This window comes from Nesoenas mayeri, assembly GCF_963082525.1.
Source record: "Nesoenas mayeri genome assembly, chromosome: 2".
In the NCBI taxonomy this organism is placed as follows: domain Eukaryota; kingdom Metazoa; phylum Chordata; class Aves; order Columbiformes; family Columbidae; genus Nesoenas; species Nesoenas mayeri.
The window spans coordinates 117,744,443-117,771,449 of NC_137543.1; the positions used below are offsets into that span (position 1 = coordinate 117,744,443).

The window sequence follows — 27,007 nt, forward strand, 5'->3', positions numbered from 1 at the left end:
CAAGTGCACTTAGAAACAGCATCAGCAAATCACACAGGATCATCAGGATAACTCCAGTGTTCTTAAGTGTTTGACACTAATAATAGATATGCTATTTCGGTTGTCATTACATTTGTTTTCCTTTATTTTTACAGGTGGGAAAAACACTACCTCACACAAAGCACTTTGATCCTTGATTAATATTAAGTGTTTGTAAAATAAAAGAGCATACAAAGGAGTTGTTAGTATATCAGGACCTGTCCTAGTGACCAAAGAGCTGAGCTCTGATAATTGCGGTAGATGTGTGAATACACTTAGGTTATTAAGATTATGGTGCCATCATGTGGCCACACTATAAGGTGTTACGCTACCAAACGTTGACTACCCCGGCACTGCTTTTGGTGCTTTTTTCTTTCGAAACATTTCTTTTCCTAAAAGGATCTTCTATCAAAATGACAAACCCCGCTATGGGCAGCATCAATATTATGCGAACAGCAGCAAGCCTTAGAAAACACTCAGGATTCTAAGAAGGGAAGTCCATTGTACCTCTTAATGATTGAGGCAGATGCAACAGTGTGATACGGGAGAAGTGAAGCTTATTCGAGTTCCTGCACAAGTTTTGCATGTGCTCATGTTGTCCGGATTCCAATCACCTCCTCTGGGAGGAGAGCATTTGACACTCCGGGGCATAGCCTGAAAGTTACAAGAATAAAAATATATTCCCTACAGTATTTGCTTTGGAAAGACAATATGGATTGAAACTTGGACGGAGGTGAAGATGCTCACCCTTCAAACCTCTTACAGGTCTTGGAAAGTGTGATACTGCCTTTATTGTCCCCCAGCAGAAGTTGGCAGCACCAACACCCCAAAGCAAGGCTGCTTCATGGATTCGGGGGGCTTTCGGAGAGCAGGTGCCGGGGCGGGGGATGCCGGGGCTAGGGAAGCAGCCTTTTTTACACCTCCTGTGACAGCAACATCTGCCTAACACCGAGCCGAGCCGAGCCGAGCCGAGCCGAGCCGAGCCGAGCCGAGCCGAGCCGCCGCGCCCGTACCTCCGGCCGCGCCTGCGCCATAGTCGCTCTCCCACGCCCCTCCCCGTCCATCTCAGACCCGCCCACTGAAGACCCCACCCACTTCAGAGTGCCCTCCCCCCCGCGCCTGCGCAGTGCGGATGTCGCCGCTTTCCCGCCTTCCGTGGAGGCGGCCGGCTGTGGGGTGAGGGGCGGCGGTTGGGGGTCGCGGTGGCGGTGCGGGGTTAAACCGGCAGCGCCAGGCACACGCTACGGGGCGGGAGTTGGTGGGTGAGCGGGAGCCCTGAGGTGGGCGCGTCGGGCGGCAGCAGGGCCCCGGCGTGAGGAGAGGGCCCTGCGGGGAAGGGGCCTCCCGGTGGGCCCAGCCTCCCCCGCCTTCTCCCGCCCCTCCCCGGCAGAGGTCGGTGCCGAGACCTGGCGGCGTGGGGCAGGCCCGTGGGGACAGCGACAGGCACAGGGACGAGAGGGGGTTCTGCGGCTCCTGGAGGTGAGCGGTGTGCCCGTCACTGCGCGGTTCCGGGCTGCGCTGAAAATGTCAGGACGCTTAACTGGGTTTTGCTTCTCAGTTAAAGGATGAAAGGTAGTAAGGAGCCGTTTTTTGTGAAGTTCATAAAGTCTGCTGGGAACTCGGAGTATTTTTTCAAAGCGCTTGAGGTAAGTAGGTTTGATCACCTTTCTCAGTGAGTTTGGTGAATTATTTAAATTGAATGATTTCTGTGGCTGACTTTTATGTAGCTTGTACATATACATCTGGAAATAAAGCTATTCCTGCAATAAAGCTGTTTAATGTTTAAGAAAGTTTGTTGAATAAGAACAATTTCATTGAAAAAGTTACTTCTGGAACAAGATATAGTTATAATTTCAAAATCTATTGACATTTAGTGAAGTGATGTGTAGCTTGGAAGTTCTGGATGGTGGTCACTCATCTAAGCAGTAAGCAACCTCAGGAAAGACACTGTGGATTGTTTTTCACCCTGAGAAGCTAGTGGGAGCTAAAGGCATTGTGTGGCAGCATCAGGTCCTGAAAGTTTGTGGGATGAATGAGTATTGTGAAGTCTTGGGGGAATGAGGGAGACACCCATGATGTATTTTACCCCTTCTGCCAATATGCTCTTGCATGTTAGCTTTGTTGTGAACTGTTTCAAGCAGATCTATTATGTATAATACATGTGTAGTTTCCAGAGGATTGGCTAACTGTGATTTGTTAGTTAAATAAATGTTGTTACATACATATATGTGTGTTTCCCTGCAGTCTATAAAAGAATTTCAGTCAGAAGAGCATCTCCAAATCCTTGAAGAAGAAACAGCACTCAATATAAAAGAAAATGATAAATCACTTTACATTTGTGATCCTTTTAGAGGTGTTGTTTTTGAACATCTCAAAAAGGTATGCTACTCATCAGCTTAGTTCTAGCTGTATTCTTTCTTTTTTAGAAGCATTCATGTCCATAGTCACGGTCTGTATGTTCTCTCTTTTTGCACTGAATGTAGTAGTTGGAAGTATTCGTGGTAAAATCTTTAAAACTTCACTGAATCCTGTGTTTAGGGAAGAAGATGACTAACAAAGCATAATTACATGGAAAAATAAATCGTATGATTGGTTCCAATTCTACTGGAGTTGCCAGGCTGGCTCTCACACTTTTTAACTTCCCAAGTAACATGATTTTGTTTTACCTACAAGGAATTGTCCAGCAGACAAAGACAGGCTAGGTGGAATTCTCTGTCATGTTAGCTATAGCAGCTGCTGTTTTTACTGAGGCCAGAAAACCTACAAGGATTGTACTGAAAATCTGCAGCTGAAAGTAAGAACAAAACTGTCAAATACCAGGAGATACTAGAGGAGGAGCAGGACAGACCAAGGGCCCTGCCTTCCTTAGGATTTGGGGACAAGGAAAGCCTGCCTTATACTAGTGCACCTTCTACTAATTGTATTCCTTTTTTTTTTTTCCTGTCATTTTATTGCAGCTTGGTTGTAGAATTGTTGGACCACAGGTAGTCCTGTACTGCATGCAGTCCCAGCGATGTGTCCCAAGAGCTGAGTGTCCTGTGTACAGTATGACCATGGCCGATGTAACGGTGTCCTGTACCAGCCTTGAAAAAGATGTTAGGGTAATACATTGTGCATAATGAATTGTTTAGCTGAATATTGTTGACATTTGCGTTAGATGGCTCATTACAAAGGCAACAGTCATACTATGTACAAGTCTAACTCTGCCTGTGACTAGATATTTCTAGTCTTTCTGTAGTTTGTGGACTTATGTGTAGTTTATGTAGAGAGTCATGTGAAAAAGGAGTCTTATATGTGTACTTAGTATATAAACCTCTATGTAGGAACTATCTATGCAGGAACTATCTATGCATGCACATGTATATATTATATAAGCGTATACATATAATAAAATATTTCAGTTGTATTAATGTGGGAGTGAATGTATGTTTTAGGGATTTTTATTAATTTATTAGATGTATTGCTTAGCTTGCTAGTTTGTTTGCAGCTATAGTGCTACAGACAACGTGCTCTGTTTCTGGTTACTCAGAACAACATGGTAAAGATTTAATATCCAGTCAGCTATGCTTTAAGTAGTTTATCTTAGAAGTTAAATTTTTATTTATTCTGATATCTCTTTTTAATTTATACTACCTAAAATGTCAACCATCTATAAAATTTTACTCATACAGTATGATTGTACTATTTTTATTAAAGGTACATATTATGTTCAGCTTATAAATACAAATAGTATTGAAGTTACATTTTTTTTTTTTAATATCCATTTTGTATTTTTGAACAGTTTTTAGGAGAAACCGTGGACAGTTGAAATCCATGATACTGTTTTTAAGATTAACATGAGTATAATGTAGGTTCTTTCATTTTCTTGATAATTTTCTATAATTCTTTTTCCCCACCCAGGAAGAAGTTCATAAATATGTGCAAATGATGGGTGGACGTGTGTACAGAGACCTCAATGTGTCTGTAACTCATCTTATAGCTGGAGAAGTTGGCAGCAAGAAATACTTAGTAGCTGCTTCTTTGAAGAAACCTATTTTGCTTCCCTCTTGGGTTAAGGCATTGTGGGATAAGTCTCAGCAAAGGTATAAAACACCAAAACAAAACGATTTTGTTTTGGGGGCTGCTAAATCTTATGGTGATACAGACTTCTTTCTTTTTCTGATTGATTTTACTTGGAAGAAAATAAATACTGTATTTCTTTTTTCTCTCTTTCATTCCTTTAGCATAATGAGATACACTGATGTTAACATGGAAGATTACGCTTGTCCTGTGTTCCTTGGCTGTACAATTTGTGTAACTGGCTTAAGTAGTTCAGACAGGAAGGAAGTCCAGCGCCTCACTGCTGAGCACGGTGGTCAATATACAGGCCAGCTCAAGATGAATGAATGTACTCACCTCATAGTCCAGGAGCCAAAAGGTAGATCTTACAGAGTAAATATTACTTTAACATCTTGAGTTGAAGTAGTTTAAATACACGTAAGAGTTCCAACTGTCTCTGTGTCTGTTTCACTGTTGCTCTTACTACTTCTGTTTAGGGCATGCATCACTGTTGATAGGAAGAGTAACATAGGGCACCCTTATTTTGCTCTAAAGAGATTGAAAGAGATAAAAAACAGAGGTCCAGATGCTATTTAAGGGAAGAAAAATGGAGGATCCTAAAGGGGGTGGAAGAGTAAAGAAAAACTAAGTTTTTTGGGAAAGCTAGGTAGGACTTAATTTATATGCTGATTGAAATTGGATTGTGGATTAATGTTTAACTGATCTGTTCTTTGTGCCTTCTGAACTCCCTGCTAAGGTAAAATAAAAGCTTGCTTTCTTTCTTCTTGGGAAGATGAAAGAATTGTAGTTTTATTGTGAGAAAAATGGGAATGGTTTTGTTTTGTTCTGTTTTTCCCCCAATTTCCCTCCCTTTCCTTATGCAGAAATATTTTGGGACTTTTTTAGCTTTTTTGTCTCCCCCCGTGCTTGAAAATTTTAAAGGTTGTTGTTGTTTTTTTTTTCCTTTAGTGCCGTGTCATACCATACCAATGAGATTTTTTCCTCTGACTTTATTTAGAGGATAAATAAGCAGCTTATCAGAAGAGTCCATGATTACACAATTTTCACGTCGAAGTCAGTTATTTGAATTTTCAAATTTTCTTAATGTCCAGCTATCTTTCAGTGATCACTGTTTGAAGCGTTAACCGTTGAGTGACCTGTGATTTTTATTTTATTTACCTTTGAAAGGTCAGAAGTATGTATGTGCCAAAAAATGGAATGTGCACTGTGTGTCTATGCAGTGGTTTTCTGACAGCATTGAGAAAGGCTTCTGTCAGGATGAGGCAATGTATAAAGTAGAAGCTGGATCAAAACCGAGTAATACGCCCAGTACCTCAACACCTACGAACCATGCCAGCAAGCCCAATAGTAAGTAAGACCTTTTAAAAAATGTTAGAGTAGGAAATATTTGTAGTAAGGAGAAAAAACTGTTTAAAATCAGTAGGGTGCTGCTTGCTTTAGCAATGCTCGTTTGACAGTTTGGGTTCTGATTCTGCTTATTCTTAGAACACAACAGATGACTTTTATGCACATTCAATATTCCAGTGTGTAGACTTAAAATATGTGAATAATTTTTTAAAAAGTAAACTTGAATTAGACGTATGATTATCTGCCTAAGAATCAGTGGTATATAACTTTAAGACCTAAAAAAGCATGACTGTTCATACATTTGTGGTTTAAAACAAGTGTCTGTTATGAATATAAACTTACAGCAGTTTTAAGGAGATAACAAATGATGATTTTTTTTTTCTATTTTTTTCTTCATATATTTGTTTTTACTTATTTCATGCTATTAATAGAAGGAAAGTTTGAAGTGTTTTGTAAACAAACATGATAGTGTGAAAGACACAGCCAGCTTTATATATGTCTTTCCAAACAACTGTTACTGGCTACTACTCAGGAAGTGACTGAACAGGAGCACTGGGAATTCAAGTTTGGTATTTAATTGAGACTATTGGCTAGTATTTTTTATTCTTCAGACTTCTAGCACAAAAAACCCCATATATGGCAGTTTTCTTTTTTGTTTAGTGAAGCAGTAGAGAGAGATGAGCCAAAATTTATGCATCTTTTTAAATTTTAATTTAAAGATCATACTCTTTCGGATGTCAGCCACATTTCGAATATCAACTTGAGTGGTGTTAGTGAAACCATGTGTTGTTCTGCTATGAGCAGCAGACTGGATCCTCCTCCTGATGAGCTGGAAAACTTGGATTTAAGTTCTTTTCAAGCCCCTGAAGATTTGTTAGATGGGTGTCGGGTATGTTTAACAACACATACTTCAAAATGTTCAGTCTTAACCCCATAGAAGCAACTGGGTTGAAGCACTGGCTAAATTGTTGCTTCCGTGGTCAGTAGGAAATGCCACGTTTATTTTGTGTCTACATGCTGTAGCTTGCATATGTGTCTACATGAGTATGTATATAATTGTATTAAATATGTAATATGAATATAAAATGATATCTTTATAGACAAATATACTTAAACACTATAGTGAATGGGTTCTGGAACTGGTGTGTGATTTTTGGTGGGGTAGTTTGGTTTTTTTGGTTGTACGACTTTGGCTGGGTCTTCATTCCAATAGTAAATATGCAAGTTCTACTAGATTAATTTGAAGAGATAAATTAATCCAATTTTGGATGCTTAACTTTTTGCTGCTTCTCAGAAGTTGCAACACTAGTTTCTGTGTTCTACAGCAGTCAAAACAAATTATACCAAAATATCATACTTTATTTTTTCTTCTTTTTTTCTTTCTTTAAAGCCCTTTTTGTTGCTCTGTTCTCTTTGTAGATCTATCTGTGTGGATTCAGTGGCAGGAAGTTGGACAAGATGAGAAGGCTTATTAATTATGGTGGTGGTGTTCGATTTAATCAACTTAATGAAGATGTTACCCATGTCATTTTGGGGGAAAATAATGATGAGCTGAAACACTTTTTGGACAAGACAGCTCACAGGTTATGCTAACTATATTGCTTAAGGTCTCCTTCTGCCTCATTTTCTTTCTCCCACCACCTTGTAAAAAGGAAAACATGTATAGATTTAAAAATCCTAAATAGTTCCTGACTTAAATAAGAAGACTTGCGGTTAGTTTTCTTAAGTACATCCTTGTGTGCTCCTGAATACTGTAGTTCTTTGGGCAGCCATGAGTCACCTCAGTGAACAGGAAAACAAGTATTCTTATTGGTAAAAAGAAGTGTTAATATGTATTTTTTTCATATATTGAGGGGGAAGGATTTGGCAATCCAGTAGTGACAGATATAATTTACATTATAGAAAATAAGTGTGAAATCCTCTGTTCTCAGACTACAAGAATTTAAAAAAAAATCTTGAGTTTGTAAAGTGCCTAAAGCTTGCTTAGTATTGGAGTTAAAAACTTCAAGTGTGTGTATACTATTATTTGCAGAGCAGGAAAGAAGAATCACAATTCTGAAACCTGCTGTAACTTGTTTGTATAACACTTTATTTTATAGGCCTCATATAGTGACAGCAAAATGGTTGCTGGAGTCATTTGGTAAAGGTTATCTACATCCAGTGGAGCAATATATCCCTCTAAACTACCAGCTGTTAGAGAACCCAATTTTTGAGCAACCTGGAATGAAGTCAATTCTTCCCAAAAATAACAATCTCTTGAAGAAAGAAACTGTGAATGTTATAAAGCACCAGAAAGCCGCTGAAGATGACTTCCTCTCTCAGTATGTAAATAATGATTCTACATTAGGTACGTTCTAGGCTCAGCATATCATAGAAGGTTTAACTGCTCATAATTAGTGTTTGAGTTTTGCAGCATTTGCTTATTAAAAAGCTAGCCACTTCTAGCATGTTAACTTCTGTATTGTGTTTTGGAAATTAAATTTAAACAGGCCTATATAGAACAGTTTTTATCTAAAACCTGACTGAAAACAGCAGAATACTGTGATTTCTTCATGCAACTATTTTGAGTTGTCTTTGATGTTCCTATCAAGCAATTACTATGGTTGGTCGTGGGTTTCTTTTTTTTCCTTTCAGGTGAAGTTGAAAAACTGACATCCAGATCCTTCAATGATGTTACTCAGTTGACTGCTCAAGGAGAGAATCAATCTTCTGTCTGTAATGGTTCTTTGGGAGAGTCTTCTGCACTGGCTGAACAAGGCTTGTTTGTCAGAAAGAAATTTATCCTTCTGGGTTTTGGTGAAGAGGACGAGGCGTGCATTGCAGATATTGTAAAGGAGAATACTGGGAAAATTCTGCCACTGCAAAGCAGAATGATTGCAGACTATGCTGTGGTACCTCTTTTGGGGTGCACGGTGAAGCCGACTGTTGGTGATGTTGTCACAAATACGTGGCTGGTAAGGGTGTTACAATTTCAGTTCCCCAAGTAAACAGGTACCTGTATTAGAAGTATGTCTTGTCAGAATGCAGAGTTACTGGGGGCTTAAATATAGGTAAGATACTGAGAGGTCGGCCTCATTTCGTTTGAAATGTGCTAAAGGAAAGCATGCTTTAAAGCCTCTGCATCTGTAAGGTATCTTATCTATTTCATTTCATTTTCTAGAGGCTTGTTAAAGAGGGCTTTGTTGTCGTGTCTCAAAAGGTTCTTATGAGAGAATCTGACAGCATTCTCTATAAATAATTAATTGTAGAAGGAGCTAGTTGACTAATAATGATTTTATTTGATATCTTTGTGCTTGCTCTTTCTTGTTTCCTGCTTTTTAACTTTTGACAGAAGAGCAAGTCAGCTTTATAGCTCAAAGTAAAAAATTATTAATCATATTTGCCAAAAGTTGGCGCAAGACTAACTGCTGTTAGTATTTTTCATGACTAGGTGACTTTCTGTGAAGTAAATCTATACAGACCTTCAGATCATGCCTTGAACTACTTTTGAAGGAAGCTCCAGGGTTGTAAGAGTAGTAACTGAAAAGTTCTGAATAATGCTTCAGTGTGTCAAACCTGAGAAAATTAAAGTTATCTAGAAAATAATTTATCTGATTCAACAGGAAATTATTTGTCTCAGATGTAATGATGGAAGCCAGACTGAGTCCATAAATGCCATTGTGCAATTGCTGAAATATTGTCAGCTTTGTTGCTATGTGGCTTGATTTGCATTTTTATCTCTTTTACCTTCTTCAAGATAACATGTGTGGAACAGCAGCTCCTTTTAGATCCCCAGTCTAATCCACTTTTCACACCAGTCCCAGTAATGGAAGGAGTTACCCCTCTGGAAGATTGTGTTCTTTCTTTTAGCCAGTTCACTGGTGCAGAGAGAGACTCCCTGGTTTATCTGGCAGAACTTCTGGGAGCCAGGTATGTCTCCTGTCACCATTTCTTCACGTTCTTAGCCAGTGTGATGAAATCCATTATGTATTTCATTTCTTGTTTTATAGGAGTAACAATTTTTAGAATTAAATTTCTTTTGGATTCTATTCATTTACAAAACCTAGTGCTGAAGCAATGAGAAGTTATTATATAGTACTTTTAAATTTGTTCTACTTTAGAGAAATTCAGTCAGTATTCACACAGCCTAATTACTACCAGAATGCACTCAATCTCATACTTCCCAGTGACTGAGTCTCAGTAACTTTTTGCTCTGCTCTAGAACAGAGCAAAACAGGTCAGTTTTTCAAATGTCAGACCCTCTGAGTTGCTCTTTGGTTGTCCAGGACCAGATCATTGTTCCTTTTCTTCAGTACTGTCTGGTTCAGCGTCATAACCAGTGGTAGTCCACCATTTCTTAGGAGCTAAGATGGTGAATTACTTGCTCCTAATTCATCAGGATCCTTGAAAAACATTAAGAAAAACACGTTTAGTCATGAAGTAGCAAAACTGTATAGCTTACAGTATCATTTGATGTGATTTGTAGTCTGGTTGTATTAAATTCTTTTCCAGTGAGTTCTCAGTCCTGCTGTCTTCTTGGGAGATTGGGTCCTTGATGATAAGAGAAAAACTGTAATATAAAAAACAAATATTGTTCATTTGGAAATGATGCTTGTTGGCTTCAGAAAGGAATCCAGCCTGTCCAATTAATCTTGCAGAAGAATGTTAGGGCCAGTGTATGGTTTCGAAGTGGCATATGTGAGGACTTGTGGTGTATGAGAAATGTTATGGTTTCAATATTGATAGAGGCAAAACATTAGTGTTTAATTTTATTTTTTTTTTTGGTAGGTGTAGGTTAGGCTGTAAAGTGGATGGCCTTAGATAGTTTGACTGTTTCCCTTGAATGCATTTTATAGTAGTATAAATATGCCTTAATTTTGTTTATGACTAAATGAATGTTTTATTAATGTAACTTCAGAGTCCAAGAATTCTTTGTACGGAAAGCTAATGCGAAAAAGGGAATGCTTGCCAGTACCCATCTTGTGGTGAGAGAACCAGACGGTTCCAAGTATGAAGCTGCAAAGAAGTGGAATTTGCCAGCAGTCACTGTAGCTTGGCTTTTGCAGTCTGCGAGGACAGGAAAGAAGGCCGATGAAAGCAAATTCTTCATTGAAAATGCAGGGGCTGAAGGTTGGTTATTAGCAACTCAGGGAGTACAGTTCTGTCATTATACTGTTTGTTCATGATAAAGAAGGCAGGCATGAAAGAGTGTTTGTTTTCGTAACACCTTTGAAGTATTAGAGCTAAAGGATATTTTTCCAAGTATTTTTCCCATTTTTTTTTTTTTTCCTGCTGTTGAGTCATGATTATAGAAATAATACAGTGTGTTTGCTGCAAGTCTCTTGGAGCTGGTGGAGTTTCGTGGAGTCTTGTGGTTATCAGTCAGCTTTGTCCTTTTTGACGTGTATGCTGCTCTGTAGATTGCATGGGAATTGATGATAGATCCACCTTAGAACTTCATACTTTTTAGTCTGCAATGACATGATGCCCCTCTGAGGCCTTCATGCCTACTTCATCTTCTGATGTTTTCTGCTCCTTTTCCACTTATTTCACACCTTTTATTTGGCAATATTTCTTTTATATTAAGATGCAGACAACAGTGATTTGATACTGAATGTTAGCAGATTTGTTTTACCAGTGCCCTTGTGAATTAATTATATGGGTCACTAAGTCAGAGGACAACAGGTGTGTTGTCACAAGCACATCTTATCTGTATAGTACATTTTTAAGGAAAAAAGGGGGGGTGGGGAGAAATGAGCAGTAAAATGTAAAAGCAGTTCTTGTACTTATCTTTTTGAGCTATAAAGATGATGAGTTATGCTTGTATAGAAACATTTACAATGGACAAGCTTTAAGGGCTTATTCTTGGCTAAATCTTGGTCATACAAATCCAAAGACGTAAAGGACTGGAAGTTTTCGTAGTAACCTAAAGAAGTGTGATTCAGAGTCATGAATACAAAAGAAAATTTAGATTGCATGGGAAGTAAGGAGCCAGGGAAGAGGAGTTGTCTTTAATGTTGAAAGGGAAGGATTTGTTGTGTATTACATCTTTTTCTTGGATGTGTATTTTCATAGTTTTTTTGTACGACATGAGCTATACAGGCATGTGTGGAACTGCAGATAGTGTGAGTGGACTAGGAGTTACTTGCTCTTTTTCAGATACCTAGGGTCAAGTTCAGTACCAGTGTAATTCAAACTAAGTACTTAACTGGAAGAGACACTTAAGATGCTGGCTTTTAAAATATAATTGCCAGTTCAGAGCATTTATTGGAGGGGGGAATTTTTTTTTTTTTGGTCAGAAAAAAAGGTCAGGTACAATTTTATTTAAACAACTGAAAGTTCGTGTGAGAACTGTGTTCAAAAGAAAAAATCAGATAGCTTGCTTATGTTTTCTTTGTTTCTTTTAAAGAGAAGGAGAGTTCCATTATTCAGCTTAGCAAGACACCAGCAGCTGTTAAGTCTCCTGATTCAGACCAACCTACTTATCTCCTTGAAGCTGGGAAGAAAACAGCTGTGACTCCTCTCGATATCAACAGGTTCCAGAGTAAAGCTTTCCAAGCTGTAATCTCTCACCATATTGGGAATACAACCCCTGTTGCACAAGGGGGACTGCTACAGAAAGAGCCATCTTTACATCTTGATACGCCATCAAAATTTCTTTCCAAAGACAAGTTATTCAAGCCTTCTTTTGATGTAAAGGTAATCATCTTTGCAATTTTTTTAGTCTGTAGAGCCAGTAGAGTTAAAGCTGTGGATAAACTTAGAAGCAGCGCAGAAACCTGTGCTAATGCATTTTCATGCTCTTAACATACAGATTTTCCATTTTGAATAAAACCAGCAAAACTGGCTCCGTTTATTTATAGATATTTCTAGTCGATGACCTGTGGACTTATGTTTGTTGACTAGTAGATGCTATAATGTCCCTAAGAAAGCTCCTTTGTGCTTATTGCATTATATGCTCATGTGTCCTACCCCTCATGCAGCATACAATCTGTTCTTTACATCTAAAGACCAAGAAATGTAACAACAAAGCTTATAATTACTCCGGATATTTTGAAACAAGCATTTGCTTGCTTTATGGTGAAACACTACTTTAATAACATGTTTTAATGTAATAGGTTTATAGCAATTACAAAACCGTTATTGCAAATTGAAAAACGCGTTGAGGTTTTGAGTCCATGGTCTTATTCTGAAGGCCACCAAAGGCTAGAAAAACTACTAGTCTTAAAACAGAACGGAGAAACTCCTGAAACTCAGGAAGTATCTCTGCTAGAATAGCTCTTGAATGACTTAAGTGTGCTTTGGAAGGCTTCAGGTTTGTTTTTCATTTTTGAGGCCTTAACCGAAGGAAGAATACAGTGAATTCCTGCCAAGTTGTTAGGTGTTTTGGGGGTTGTTTGTGGGTTGGCTGGGGTTTTATTGTTCAGTTGATTGCTGGTTGTTGTGGTTTGGTTGGTGGTTGTTTTTTTTTTTTTTAAACCCCTCTGCCCACAATAAAACAAAACATACATTGCAAACCCAGAAAAATCCAGCATTCTCTTTAGTTGGTTCTGCTTCATGAAGGGAAGGTTCCAGGGTGACTTTATATTAGCTATCCAGTACTTAAAAGGGGCCTACAGGAAAGATGGGGAGGGACTCTTTGTCAGGGAGTATAATGATATGACAAGGGGTAATGGTTTTAAACTGAAAGAGGGTAGATTTAGATTAGATATAAGGAAGAAATTCTTCACCATGTGATTGGTGAGGCACTGGAACAGGTTGCCAAGAGAAGCTGTGGGTGCCCCATCCCTGGAAGTGTTCAGGGCCAGGTTGAATGAGGCCTTGAGTGACCTGGTCTAGTGGAAGGTGTCCCTGCCCATGGCAGCGGGGCTAGAACTAGTTGGTCTTTAAGGTCCCTTCCAACACAAACCGTTCTGTGAGTGAGTGAACCTGTAATTCAACTGGTACTCCTTGAAATCTAATAGTTGACCATTCTGATAATTTTCAAAAGCAGCACATTCTTGACCAAAATTCATCTTGGTATTTTAAAGGTGCAAATAGAATCCCATACTCATACGCGGGTCTGGGAGGGAAGATATTAGTAAATTAAAGTAATTGGTTCGGGTTAGGAATACATGAGTTTGGCCACTGGCTTTTCCATGGAGGGCAGTTTTCATTGATGGCAGTGAAAAGAGAGGTTGATAATCCATCTTCCTCTTGTTTTGCTTATGCAGACTCTAAAATTGGAATCCTCTTTACTACATTTATGCAATGGTACTACAGTTGATAGCTGCTATTGTAGTAAACCATCCTGGTTTAGGAGTATGGAATCTTACTATGGACTACATTTGTAAAACTTGCCTTTGAGTACGAATTTCATAATGCATTCATGAAAGTCAGTCATTTGATTCTTTTTTATTTTTTGGTAGGATGCTCTGGCAGCTTTGGAAACTCCAAGAGGTGCTGATCAAAGAACCAGGAAACTGAGCACGCCTCTCTCTGAAGTCATCGGCAGAAACTTGAAACTGGCGCTAGCAAACAGCACAAGGCACACGGTAGCTCTTACTGCCAGCCCTCAGTTGACCACTGCACAGCCAGAAGCGGTAGGATATCCTAATTTGGAGTTTCTGGAGTTTAGGCTTAATTAAGAAAAAACTTTATCTTTTGTGATGTAAGTCACAAAGGAGTTTGTGAATTGTGCTTTGTGATCTGTTTGACTAGAAATCTTTATGATTACGCATTCTTCGTGATGGTTAGAGGAAGGTAAGATAAAAGTTTCTTCCTGGAAGGCAAAGAATTTTAAAACCTTTCTCTACTGTCTGTACTGCAATTTTGAATATTAAGCAGTTGCTAAGTGACTTTATAGAACTAGGATGAGAGGATTTCATCATGCTGAAGAATTTCCCAGGCTCCAGATGAGCAGGATTAAATATTTTGTCATCAGCTAAAGTTAGTTCTGTTTTAATTAAATGTTTCTTCTTTTTCTGTCTTTCTCCGTAGCATGCTGCTCTTCTGCTTACTAGGAGGCACAAGATGTGATCTGTTGCTTACTCCTTATAAAGATGCATTACATTATCCTTTCTTGTAGTCATCTTACCCCTTCATTATAATCTACCCTAGTGAGAGAAAACAGAAGAAGGTGTAGGAGGAGAGGGAGCATTTATGTGTTGCTTGCCATATTAGTTCACTATGTACTCTAGATGGGGTGCAAGAAGGGTAATGGCCTTCAGCAAGGGAAGGCTTTTGCTTCTTATTTCATAGTTCCTTATTCTTACTTTTTTCACACCAGTATGGTGAAGTACTTCTGTGGCATCAGGTTTTATAATTCCCTAATTTCAGTGTTCAGAAAGTGCTTGCTATATGATGGAAGGAGCAGAATATGTTCCAGGGAGACTGGCTAAGACTGAATCTTTTCTTTTCGAGTTCCTAGTGCATGGAATTATGATAGTGCTGGGTTTTGAACAGAAAATGTAGAGCAGAAAATGTAGAGAAAATGTGTTTATCTTAGTTTTGTTGTTATTGCGTATTTTATTATATGCTACACTGAATATTGAAGTATTTTTGTTATTGATACAGGAACCTTCCAAACATGACTGTCCTGTTTTTATCCCTGCTGTTTGAACAGGAAGAAGAGCCCAAGCCTCTGGCCGGTGTTGTTATATACATTAGCAAAAAACTTAGTAAGAAGCAAAGTGAACTGAATGCAGTAGCAGCTTCTCTTGGGGCAGACTACAGGTATCAACTGATACAAACAGCTTCTAAGCTTCTGCTCTGATGTGACTCAAAAATATGATTCTTTGCGTTATAATATGCTTTGTCTGTGTGACCTTTTGCTATAACTAAACATCAGATTTCACCATCTAAAACAATTTATATTGCAAAATAATGTCATCTTTCCCCACCGCAGCTCCAATCTCTGTGTTGTTGATAAGTCTGTCTTGGAAAGACTCTTTGTCTTGAAGTCTTCCTGGATTGCAGAAACTTTTTTTTTTCCCCTCTTTTGAAGAAAACTATGAAACATGTTTAACTTTGGGGTAGTTTAAAATTTGCTGTGTATTTTAGATTTTGAATCTGATCTGAATTGGTGTGTGTTTCTCCCTGGCTGAAAACTAATTACTTTACTGATTGTAAGCATGGCTAAGTTATTGTACTTAGAAGAGCTTAGGGAAAATAGGTTTTCACAAAGAATAACTACAAACTAATGTCTGTGATTTAAGACAGACTTCTGCTCCCACTAAATCTGATTTATATATTTAGTTACAGACTTCCATAAAATAAGTGTTACTGTTCACAGTGTGCATGAGGAAGTTGCCCCCTATGTTTAGTAGTAGCTTAGAAATGCTGAAGATACTTGCGTTAGATAGCAAATACCAGTTTTTATCAGTTTGAATGTTAAGATCAGCATTCTGTTTATTGTGAGCTTCCAGGATCAGTATTTCACTTGCAGCTCAGTATGTCAACAAAAGAAAAACCTCTTTCATCCTGGGTCACAGGTTCTTTTCAGAAACTGATTTGAAAATCCACTTATTTAAATAAAAACAAAACTAAAAAACTAAAGCAAAACCCCTTCTCTTCCATATATTTATCAGATTTAGTTTTGTTTACTTCAGGAATGCTTTCAGAAGACATTGAAGTTGTTCTATCCTGAAAGTGTATGCTGTCTTTTTTTGATGAAGGAAGCAGGCTCATTGCTTATTTAGGCATAACAGAATAGGCAAAACAGTATTTTAACATGAACAAGGTATAGGATGATTTCTGAAATTATATCTTAAAGTCGTATTTAATTTTCTTTTCTAGATGGTGCTTTGATGAGACAGTAACACACTTCATCTACAAGGGAGGACAAAATGACAACAATAAGGAGTATAAATCTGTTAAAGAACGGGGTATACATATTGTTTCAGAACACTGGCTTTTAGAGGTATGGAGCTTGCTTTGGTCAATTATTAAAAGTGAAGTGGAGGTTTAAAACCAGTTGTATGGCAGTGGTTTTTTTGTTTGTGTTTATGCTGAACATGTGCAGGAACTGATGTTTTTTATCCTGCTTGGAATTTATAAACTGAGTGATCCGTTTTCCCTGACATACTTGTACCTTGTTCTCTGTGAGGAAAAAATAAATTCTCTTCCATTGAACATTTCTGCTATGTGTTTCTCAGAATGAGAGCCACATTATTCTCTTGTGTAAAGTACTTATTTCCATGGTGTTTTTATTGTACTTTTCCTGTATTCAGATGTGATATTTCTTTTTTTAAATCTTGATCAGTTTCTCATCTTTCTTTCTGTTAACTGATGCTATTACAGAGCGCCCAAGAATATAAACGGCTTCCTGAATCTCTCTTTCCACACACTTACAATCCCAAAATGAGCCTGGACATCAGTGCAGTGCAAGATGTCAGACCTTCCTCCTCCAGTAAACTTCCATCAACTGGAAAACCAGCAGAGGAAAATGAGGTATAATGTGTGATATGAATTCATGTTCTATGAAGTTATTTGGATTCAGTAAACGTAATTGTTGCATTAACACATTAATAAAAAACATTGATGCTTATTCAGTGATGCCCTGAATCAGGTTTAGCTAGTAACTGATAGTAGCTAATGCAAATCTTCCTTAAGGTTTTTCTGCATTTGTTATATTCCTCTTCTGGGGTAATGAAGGGAAACACAGGCATTTCAGGATTAGAAGTGCTTTCCAAATTTGAAATTACGTACAACCAGTTTTTGCCTTGTCTTGTAGGTAATAAGATCCAAAGTGTGAACTTGCCTTATCAGACATTTAGGCTGTGGAACAGGTGTTGTCACTGATGCTGCTGTTCACTTTTACTGTCGTTGCAGTAGCAGAAAGATTAAGTTTACTCTAAGGCAAGATTAGCAATCTCCAGAATTTATGCAAGTGTTGAACATGGGTAAAAACCAAAAAAATATTGATGTTTGAGAATTGTACGTGTCTTCATTGGTTTTAGATTATTCCAGTGGATGAAGATGATGATGAAGATGATGTAACTACTGACCAAATAAAGGAAACAGTCACTACAGGGGATGAACAAATTGTAACTAGTGAATCCAAAGGAGGTAAATGTAAATCACTGTTTTCAAAATAGTTCTGGAACATCAAACTATCACAATAAGCCTTTTATGGTTCCAGGTGCTGAATGTTAAGATCTGGAAGCTTTAAGTACCGTATTTATAAACTGATCAAGTACAGGAGCCCTTTACTGTTGCTGGATGAGACGAAAGGGATTTGCTCTCTATTTTAAAGACTTTGAAAGCCCATAGGAAAATCATGATCATCCACTGCAAATTATATAATTGCTGTTTCTTTATTTTTAAAACACTAAAGTTCATCTTTAAAACACTGACTTGTCATGTTAGTGTATACCTTTTTTATTATGTAAAAAAAAATATTATGGGAGAATTGTATATATAAGTTAGATCATATGAGTAAATTCAGAAGTGAGTTAAATGGAGATTTCTCCTTGTGTCTAGGAATAGGTGGCTCAGGGCATACTTAGTTTTCCTAGTTATTTTTTCACAGATATCCTCTCTTCTCCTTAATGTGTTGTCTTTGTCCCAGTGCAGGGGTGGTGGCAGGAGGAGGGGGACAGTTGACAGGAATTTCAGTCACTTTTTCACTTGTTACAGTATAATGGTCTCGATCTTATGAGTGTTGTTCCTTCTCTGAAGTTTTAACCCAAGCACTAGAGATGAGGGAGAACTTCCAAAGGCAGCTGCAGGAGATCATGTCTGCCACATCACTAGTGAAACCACAAGGGCAAAGAGGATCCCTATCAAGGAACAGTTTTGATGGTTCTCCAGCCACTCCCGATAGCACGCGATCTGTGCGAAATGGCCGCAGTAGGGCCTTGGAAGCTCTAAGGTATTGATTTGTCTTTCAGAGTATCTTATTTTGTCCTCCCTGTGCATGCTTAGACATTCATTGAAACATAAATAGGTGTCCAGGTGTTTCAGATGTATTGTCTTTCTCTACTGATGTACTTAAGTCGCTTTTCTTGCAATTTGGAATTGTTAACTGGACGTGATAGATAAAGTTGGAATATTATCTTAATCCATAATGGGCATTTTTATTAAAAAAAAAAAATCACAGAATAATATGATTGCTTTTTAGTTTTGAATTGAATTATGCCAACTGATTTCTTTCTCTTCAGATTAGTTACTGTTCTTATAGATTTTGAAAAAAGCGATGCTGCAGTATGTCAGTACATAGGTCATATACAAGTAGTAGGTATTCCTGCAAAGTGCCTCTGTCAATGTGTCTCCTCTTTTCTTTCTCTTTTCCTTAAACAGAGAATAGGATTTGAGCTCTAACAATGCTGAGCTACAAAGTAATGGAAACATTGCAAAATCATTCCTTTAGCTTTGTGTTTATTTGCAAATTAATGGCTTCAGTAAGGAGTAGATTATACTGATTTTGGAATAATTTTATCGATACAACACATAATAAAAATGTCTCCTACCAATATTTTGATTGCCTTTTTTTAGCCATGGTGGCACTTAAGCTCACAAAGCAAGGCTGCTGGAGAAGCTTTTATACTGCAATTTTCCCCTTTCCCAGCCATGCTTTCTAATAATGAGGTCAGTTGCACACTACAGTTGATGTAATCATAAACACATTGCCTTCTAGTATGGTAGTCTTCTGTAAAACAAATGAATATTTAAGCTATGTGTGTTTTTTTCCTTAGGCAATCCCGTCAGGCACTCGCAGATATAAACACAGAGCCATCCCAGAGTGAGCAGATCATCTGGGACGATCCTACTGCGAGAGAGGAGCGAGCAAGACTTGTCAGCAACTTTCAATGGCCTAATAGTCCTTCCCAGTACATTGAGCAAGGTCAGAGTAATGCCAATAAGAACGTGGATGAGTCTGCCTTCAGAGGATCTTTAGCTGATGCAGAGATTGCAGGTATAGGTAAAATCAGAAATACAATATCTTTGTTCTTTGCTACAGCATCCATTTGATCTTTGGGACTTTTAAAATACAGTAGTGTTTAAATTCTACTTAAAAAAAAAAAAAAAGTTAGGATTGTTGGCATTTATTGAACATCAAAATACTATTTTACATCTTTGAGCTCCATTATGTGTTGCTGTGTTTTAAAGAGCAGCTTTTCTATCCATTTGCAATTTGTGGTCAAACAGCAAGGCAGTGCCTGTCTAAAAATAATCTGCATCAACTTTAGGAAATCTTCCAAAATTTTTTTGGAACCACAGCTGGTTTCTAGGTAACAGTTCCGGTGGGTATGGTGGAATTCAAATGGGAACACCAGTAGCAAAATCTTTTTAATTTTAGTGGAAATATTCATAGGTGGAGAATGGCAATATAGGAAGAAGATAACCCATGAGCTCCAAAAACGTGTCAGAGCTGCCAATGGATGTGCTTAGATCAGGATTCAGTGCAGATACTGTATTAATCTTCCCTGTACTTTTTGAAGTATTTAGTTTACTGCGAGGACTAAGGAAGGAACATATTTATGTTTTTCATCTGTTTTTGCATTCTTCCCATTCCTGCATTCTGAGATAGCAGAAACCTTAATTTCTCTCTCCCTGCTGCCTCCCACCTGCCCTCAACTTCTTCATTCCATCTACTTACAGAGTTCCTGCTTGTGGCAACAGCCTTCCTGAAAACTGACCCTGTCTAGAGGAGGTTGAAGAAAATGAGCTAAATGCATCCAAATTATTTTTAGTTCAACCAAATCAGTGCGTTTTAGCCAAAGAAATTAAGCTATTTGAGGTTTTGGGGTCTTTTTTTCAAAGCAAGGCATCCAGCAACCTGAGTCTGCAATATTGTAATTGGTGGTTTGTAGTATAAGGAAATCATCTTTATAAAAGTCAATGGTGAAATGTAACTGTACATATTTTAATGTTTTAGCAGCTGTTGTGTTTCGTCCTTTTAGGATAGCTACTTCTATTTTTTACTATATCCATAATTAATTTCAGCCAAAAAGACATCATGCAACAACGCTTTACTTTCACAGCTGTTCCTGAGGCTGGGGATGAAGATGTGATTGAAGGTCTAAAGAATCCTGTATGTAGAGATCTTGAAACTCCAATTAAAGATCACTTGATCCCCACTCCGCAAGCCCCCAGCATTGCTTTCCCACTGGCTAACCCTCCTGTGGCACCACAGCCCATAGAAAAGGTTTGTCACGTGAAGAAATACTTATGATGATTTGTGTTCTTAGAGAGGTAGTGACACTTCAAGAAGTTTTGAAACTGACAGTAAATATAAAATAGGTGACTATCTGCATTTAAAATCTTGAAGTGCAGTTCTGTTTCTCTTTCTCCCTTTCTTCGAGATTTTGAACAAATAATGTTTGATGAAATAAAGCAAGCTTGTTTGTTCAGAGAAAGCTTTTTGTGCTCTTAGTACCTGCTGGAACACTGAAGTAGGCTATGGAGTGGAGAGTTACTATGTGTATTACTTTCAACTCCTCCATCTATGTTAGGATGATGGAAAACAGATAAGGCCTTTGTTTCCTTGGTGGTATCTGGAATTTATGTTTAGGTACAAATGGAAAACTATTTTTCTGCCAAAAATCTGGTTTAAAATTCTGCTATTTAATAATGATCATGGAAGGAGCTAGGAAAATTATCTTAGTCTTTTGCCCGCAGGGTATCACTTGATGCTCAAACTTTCAGCAGCTACCTGTCTTCAGAGGCTTAATGTGTCATGTTAGTAAATAAGCTGTGGTGGAAATGCGTGACGTTATATGAAGTCCAAATGAATGAGGCAGTGTGATAGATGAATGATGATTTCTTCATGTGTTCAACTTGGCATTCAGTGGATATGAATGAAGGATTAGTTTTCATGACAGATTGGTTCAGTTGTGCCCTGAAGAAAGGGGGAACCAAGAGGATGTTAAGCAGGAGCCTCATGTTGATTTAATAAGATCCAAGTTTTTTGTCAAGTGATTGACAAGTTTGGTTCTGCTTCTCCTGGCTAAAAGAAAACTTAATATAAAAATAACCCAGAATGTTTGGCAGAGAAATAGCTGTCAACTTAATCTTTGTCTTATTCTCAAAATCTGTTACTGTATTTCCAGGCTGCTATAGAAGATGAGAAGGCTGATGTAGAACCAGAAAAACAACGTAAATTTCAGCTGTCTTCTCTTAATCCTCAAGAAAGATTTGATTACTGCCATCTGATTGAGGAATTAGGTAACAGATACTTGTGAAATTCAGAGAATAGTATATGTCTGTATGTGTTTGGTAAGCTGTGGTTCATTGGGGAAAAGAAAGGGCTTCTGTTAATGACTCATCAGATTTGAGGTCTCAAATTTATGGCTTTCTGTGCTCATGAGCATTTCTTTGAATGTATTATTATTATGTGAGCCATCAGCTTTGCCATAAAACAGCAATGGTTTTGTCTTCCGGCAGTTTTCTTTCAGCTGTCTCCACAAGAGCCTCATTCTTTACTCTTGGGAGTGCCCAGGATCTGCTGTCCTCTGGTGTGTCACTAATTCCCATCTGTGCTATAGTGGCACTTTATTTTTATCAGAGCCACTTTCTCTGGCTGCTTCTCCTTCCTTGCCAGCTTCTGCCCCATCACTTCAATGATAACACTTTCCATGTAAATTTGAGTTAATTATATTTTTATCTGAATTCAGATAATTCTCACTTTGAGTTGTTCCTTTCTGTGGTAAAGCATGACCCTCAAATCAATTGAATCAAATACATTCCTCAATTCAAGGTGGAATAGTACTTGAGAAACAGTGCTTTGATCCAAGTTGCACACACATTGTTGTGGGACATCCTCTTCGAAATGAAAAATTCTTGGCTTCAATGGCAGCTGGGAAGTGGGTGCTTCATCGTTCCTACCTGGAAGCGTGTAGAGGAGCTGGCTGCTTTGTTCAGGTACGTGACCTTATTATTGAAAAATGTATATGTTGTACCTTTCCACGTTTCTTTTTATTTTGCATTACTAGGAAAGGACTTAACCTCTCAAAACCAATTAGCAGTTTAGGGAGCCTGAGCATTAGGAGTCCTAAAGGATCTGAAGTCTCAGAAATTTGGTGTAAGCTTTTCTCTGAAAACTACTCCTCAACCAAAGTCCTGGTTTAGGATAAATGAAATACCTACGCTTTTTATAATTGTTTCTGAAAACTGAAGCTCAAATAGCTTTTGGTCAGTTCTGTCTGGTACCAGCTCTATTTATGTGGATCTTGTTACACCTGGTATTAAATCTAGATCTTTTCAATAAATGAACACATAACAGTTTTAAATAATCCAACTCTTTAACCATGTACATAAACATTTTTGAACACTGTCTTCTAACACCTCACCTCCCTAACTGTTATTTCACACTTCTCCTGGGACTATCAGTTCTTTTACATTGACCAGCCATTAAAATAATGCCTGTGGACTGGTTCATATTTTTATGTATGAAAACCAGCTTTCACTGTTTTGGAAGACACTGCAGAGATGTGGAGTCGATGATGTCCAGAGTAAGTGGGTTGCTTTCCCCTGCTGTTGAGTTCCATTGTAGGTAACTGCCAGAGGAATCTGGTTGTGTACATGACTTGATGTCACAGAAAAAATGAGTTGATTTAGATATATATGTGCAATTGAGAGCTGTATCTCTGATTTTGCCTAGAGCTGTTTTGGCCAGATGAAGTCAATATATAAAGCTAGAATGAGTTGGGATTTGTTCTGGGCTTGGGTTATTTTTGTTTGGGGTTTTTCTTTTGGCGTGGTTATTTGAAATGTATTTTTCTGCTGGTAAAGTTAACAGGACTGCTTTGTAATTCAATCTTACGATTTATCTAGGAAGAAGATTACGAGTGGGGAAGTAATTCCATACTTAATGTTTTGCCTGGAATCAATGTAAACCAGAAGAAACTAGCACTTGCAGCCATGAGGTGGAGGAAAAAAATACATAAAGGGAGGCAAGAAACTGGTGTTGTTGAGGTATGGGATTGTTGAGGTATTTACTCATGCGCTGTAAGTTGTACAGTGTGGGTGGACGGGATGACAGAGATTATCACCAAGAAGTTCAGAAACTTCAGTGGCAGGGAAAGGTAATCTGCCTTCTTATGAACAAAATGGCTTGGCTGGATATATTCTAGTTCAGTAATTTTGTTTTTAAAAAGCTTTTAGTGCTGGTATATTAAAAGTCTTAATCTCATCCTTGAACCGTTGTTCATGTTTTGTGAAGCTGGAATGTGGCTACTTACGTTTGTAAATGTCTCTCAGCCACAAAGGTGGGAACTGACCTAACTCAGCTTTACCAGGAAACCACAACTGGTACGTGGAATAATAGGAATCCTGTGCTATGCCGTGTAGGTGAATGCAGCTCTCTGGACAGCATTTTTATGGCTCTAGCAGCGAGCATACTGTTGTGCTTGAAACGAAGCACAAGTTTTATATCTTTCCAAAAGCACCTCCTGTGATTTTTACAGTGCAAATTCTGTAGTCTTTCAGTGAGATTTTTGAAAGCGGGACTCGGGCTCCCCAAAGCCTTTTAACCCCTCTCTCAAATCAGAGATTCTAGTTGAGTATTCTTTGAAAGGCAGAAATGCTGTTGATGTTGCGGTCACATCAGGATAAATCTTGACTTGTGTGTATTTTACAATAACCTTTTTTTAGATGACTGCTTGTGAGGAATCCTCTGTGCCTCCTGCCTAAGACTGAGTGCTTGTACGAGGCAACATATTAGCCCTAGGTGCTGTTACTATAACTGAGTAGACAATGTAGCATGGAGTGGCAGGGAAATGTTTCCAAGTAACTCTTTTTCTTCAGATGTTTTTCTGTAAATGATTGTCTGGTGTTCTGGAAAATATACTCATTGTCAACGGGTCTTTTCATAGATCCGTTTGCCCATCTTGCAATACAGGTGAAAGGGCTTGGTGGGAAGCTGCCTGACTGTCTGGCGTTGGCTCAATAATTGCATGTTCTATGGGGTTTTTTCAACTATTTATACTTAAAGACGAAACTAGGTGATAGCAAATCTTTATCTGATGGATATTCCCAAAGGGGCATATTCTATATCTGTTAAGTCTTTGTACTTGTTAGTACTAACATACTTTTGACTAAATTGAGTTTTCTATCTAGGGAGCTTTCAGTGGCTGGAAAGTGATCCTCAACGTTGACCAAACCAAGGAAGCAGGATTCAGACGCCTTCTTCAATCAGGAGGAGCAAAAGTATGTAGTTTTGTTTTGTTTTGTTTTTTTAATATATATATTTTTTTTGTATATATATATACACACACACACGGTTCTATTTATTTTTGTTCTTTCTGCTTAACTCTGTGCTGGGTGTTTTCCATGTGAGCAAAAGGTTTTAACTAACACACTTGCTTACACAGGATAGCTGAGACATGGTCTAATGGTGGGAGGAGGAAGCTATATCATCTTCATTTCTTCATTTTGTATGTGGTCAAGCAGGGCAGCTTGTCTGAGGTCATAGAAGTCAGTTAGTGCTGGTGGGAACTAAGGACAGAATTTCTGTGCCCTGCTCTGACAAGAAGGATCACCCTTCTTGAAAGGTTTGTGATGATACACAATGCAGCTGTAAATGGTGTTTTATTTCCCATTGGTTTGCTAGTTAATTTAATGAGTGAAAGTAGAGGTCATGAACTGCATTCGTCTTGGGGAAGAAACACAAAAATAAACTCATTTTTGTCTGTTGTTGTTTTAATCTGTAGGTGTTTTCTGGTCATTCCGTATCTCTCTTCAAAGAAGCGACTCACCTCTTTGCTGACTTCAGTAAGCTGAAGCCGGACGACAGCAGGGTTAACGTAGCAGAGGCAGCAGCCCAAGGAGTGAACTGCCTGAAACCGGAGTACATCGCTGACTACCTCATCCAGGTGAGGGGCTCTCGGGGTGCTCCTCACCCACCCCACACGGGAATGGGGAGGTCCATTGCATCCAGCAACCTCAGACATATAAAGCCTCGAGAAGGGACTGCCTACTGATTGTGTGCCTCCTTTGCCAGGAGTTGTGGCCACAGGTGCCTGTGTTGAGTATTTCTATCTGTCATCTCAAATTTTAACTGCTGTAACAGGACTTGTTCCGGTGCTGGCAGTGGGATCAGTTGAAGAGTAGGGAGCTTGCAAAATGTATTTATAACGTAGGCTTACGTTAATTTTGTTATTTTAGATTTATAACATTTGAAATTTTAGAAAACTAATTAGCTGTTTGATTCTTCTTGGAAACTTCTTGAACTAAACAAAGACTTGAGCTAAACCACTTCTTGTTTTTTCCTTCTTCGATTGAAGGATCCAGCTCCCCCAATGGAGTCTTACTGCCTGCCAGAAGCGGAATCTTACCTTCCGAATAACACAGAACTTGGAACAGGATTATCCCAGAAAAGAAAAGCAGTGGGAGAAACGAGCAGAGTCAAGCGATCCAGAATACACTGACCAAATTCCGTGCTTTTAATTTGTACATTTTAAAATACGTATTTATATTTTTTCATTCTCACCACAAAAATTAAAAGCTTTGAGTTTCACTTCTAGTTTGTCCTGAGATTAAAATAACTTTACAGTAATACTCATAGGAAAGGTTGTTTTAGTTAGCAGTAGCATCTAAAAATATGGTAAGAACTCATCCAAAAAATATTTGTCTCCAAAATGTCCTAACAATTCCACTGAATGTTTAGGGATACTGCTGTATGATAATAATTAAGAAATACTTTGAGGTGCTTATCACATCTTCTATCTGTGTGGTGTGGGGAAGACACCAGTTGATAAGAATTCTGTTGCATTTCCCACACAGTCATGGACTTTTGTAATCTTAATGGTTTTACATGATTTTATTTTCCTCTTTTGATATTTTCTTTTGGAGGGGAAAGAGGAAACTGCACAAAAATAACGGGCTTGTAATTTTTTTTGACTAGGAGAGGGTGTAATAAATTATTTCTATAAAACAGAGGTGCTGTTGAGGTCCCGCCATTCTGACTGCTAATGAATCTGTTCAGTAAACAGACCCAACTCTGGCAAGAGGTGAAGTTTGTCTGACCATGCTCCATGTTTGAGTCTGCAATGGGAACCAGAGGCACAACAAAGATGTTGGTTTCCAGCAGCTGGAAATGTTCTTAGTCAGACAACCACAATATTTGACAAACTATTTGAGCTTTTAGTAACCATGGGGTCTGGGTCTCTATTTACTGAACGTGCTGCAAGTTGCACTGTAGCCCAGGTAAAAGTGTGCTTATGAAATCTGAAGAGCCAGATTTGAGCAGCCTGTTTGAACAGAAAAGCACAACCTCCAGTTGCAGAGGACCAGTGCAGTTGTTGCCTGGGGAAATATATGTAGCAACTTTAAAGTCTGTTTAATTTACCTCTGTTTTAAAAGAGGAGAGTGTATTCTGCAGATGCAAGACAGGAGGAGCCACAAGCGTTCAAGTTCTGTGCAATCAGGAGTATATTGCTCTGCACTGGGGAGAATGAACAACCCCAGCTGATGGGGAGAAGGGACAAGGAACCTGAGCTGTGGGAGGTTCCAGGTGAGAGAGAAGAGGAAAGCGGCTTGCTTTCATGTGCAAGGCTGTGCTGTGTGCTTCTGCTTCTGACTTCAGCGCCGTGGGAGTTCTGTCAGTGAGCTCTGCAACACGCTCTCAGGAAGGACTGAAGGAATTGTCAGGATGACCTGAAGAAATGGTCAGGAAGGACTG

The 27,007-nt window shown here is 38.5% G+C and overlaps 1 protein-coding gene across 1 annotated transcript; it reads left to right on the forward strand.

The window, feature by feature from the left end:
* Positions 1-1,583: 1,583 nt before the first annotated feature.
* On the forward strand, positions 1,584-25,754 carry TOPBP1 (DNA topoisomerase II binding protein 1; the record flags this gene model as incomplete). The annotated part of the gene is made up of 27 exons (XM_080340374.1): positions 1,584-1,664; positions 2,263-2,397; positions 2,976-3,119; positions 3,919-4,100; positions 4,242-4,435; positions 5,245-5,424; positions 6,144-6,313; positions 6,844-7,007; positions 7,524-7,771; positions 8,059-8,378; positions 9,161-9,333; positions 10,322-10,533; positions 11,813-12,102; positions 13,812-13,985; positions 15,008-15,117; positions 16,180-16,303; positions 16,684-16,833; positions 17,343-17,451; positions 18,064-18,256; positions 19,080-19,300; positions 20,370-20,533; positions 21,438-21,552; positions 22,085-22,248; positions 23,161-23,301; positions 24,445-24,534; positions 25,038-25,199; positions 25,611-25,754. The coding sequence occupies 27 exons, from the start codon at positions 1,584-1,586 to the stop codon at positions 25,752-25,754; spliced, it is 4,554 nt and encodes a 1,517-aa protein (XP_080196500.1).
* Positions 25,755-27,007: the final 1,253 nt, after the last annotated feature.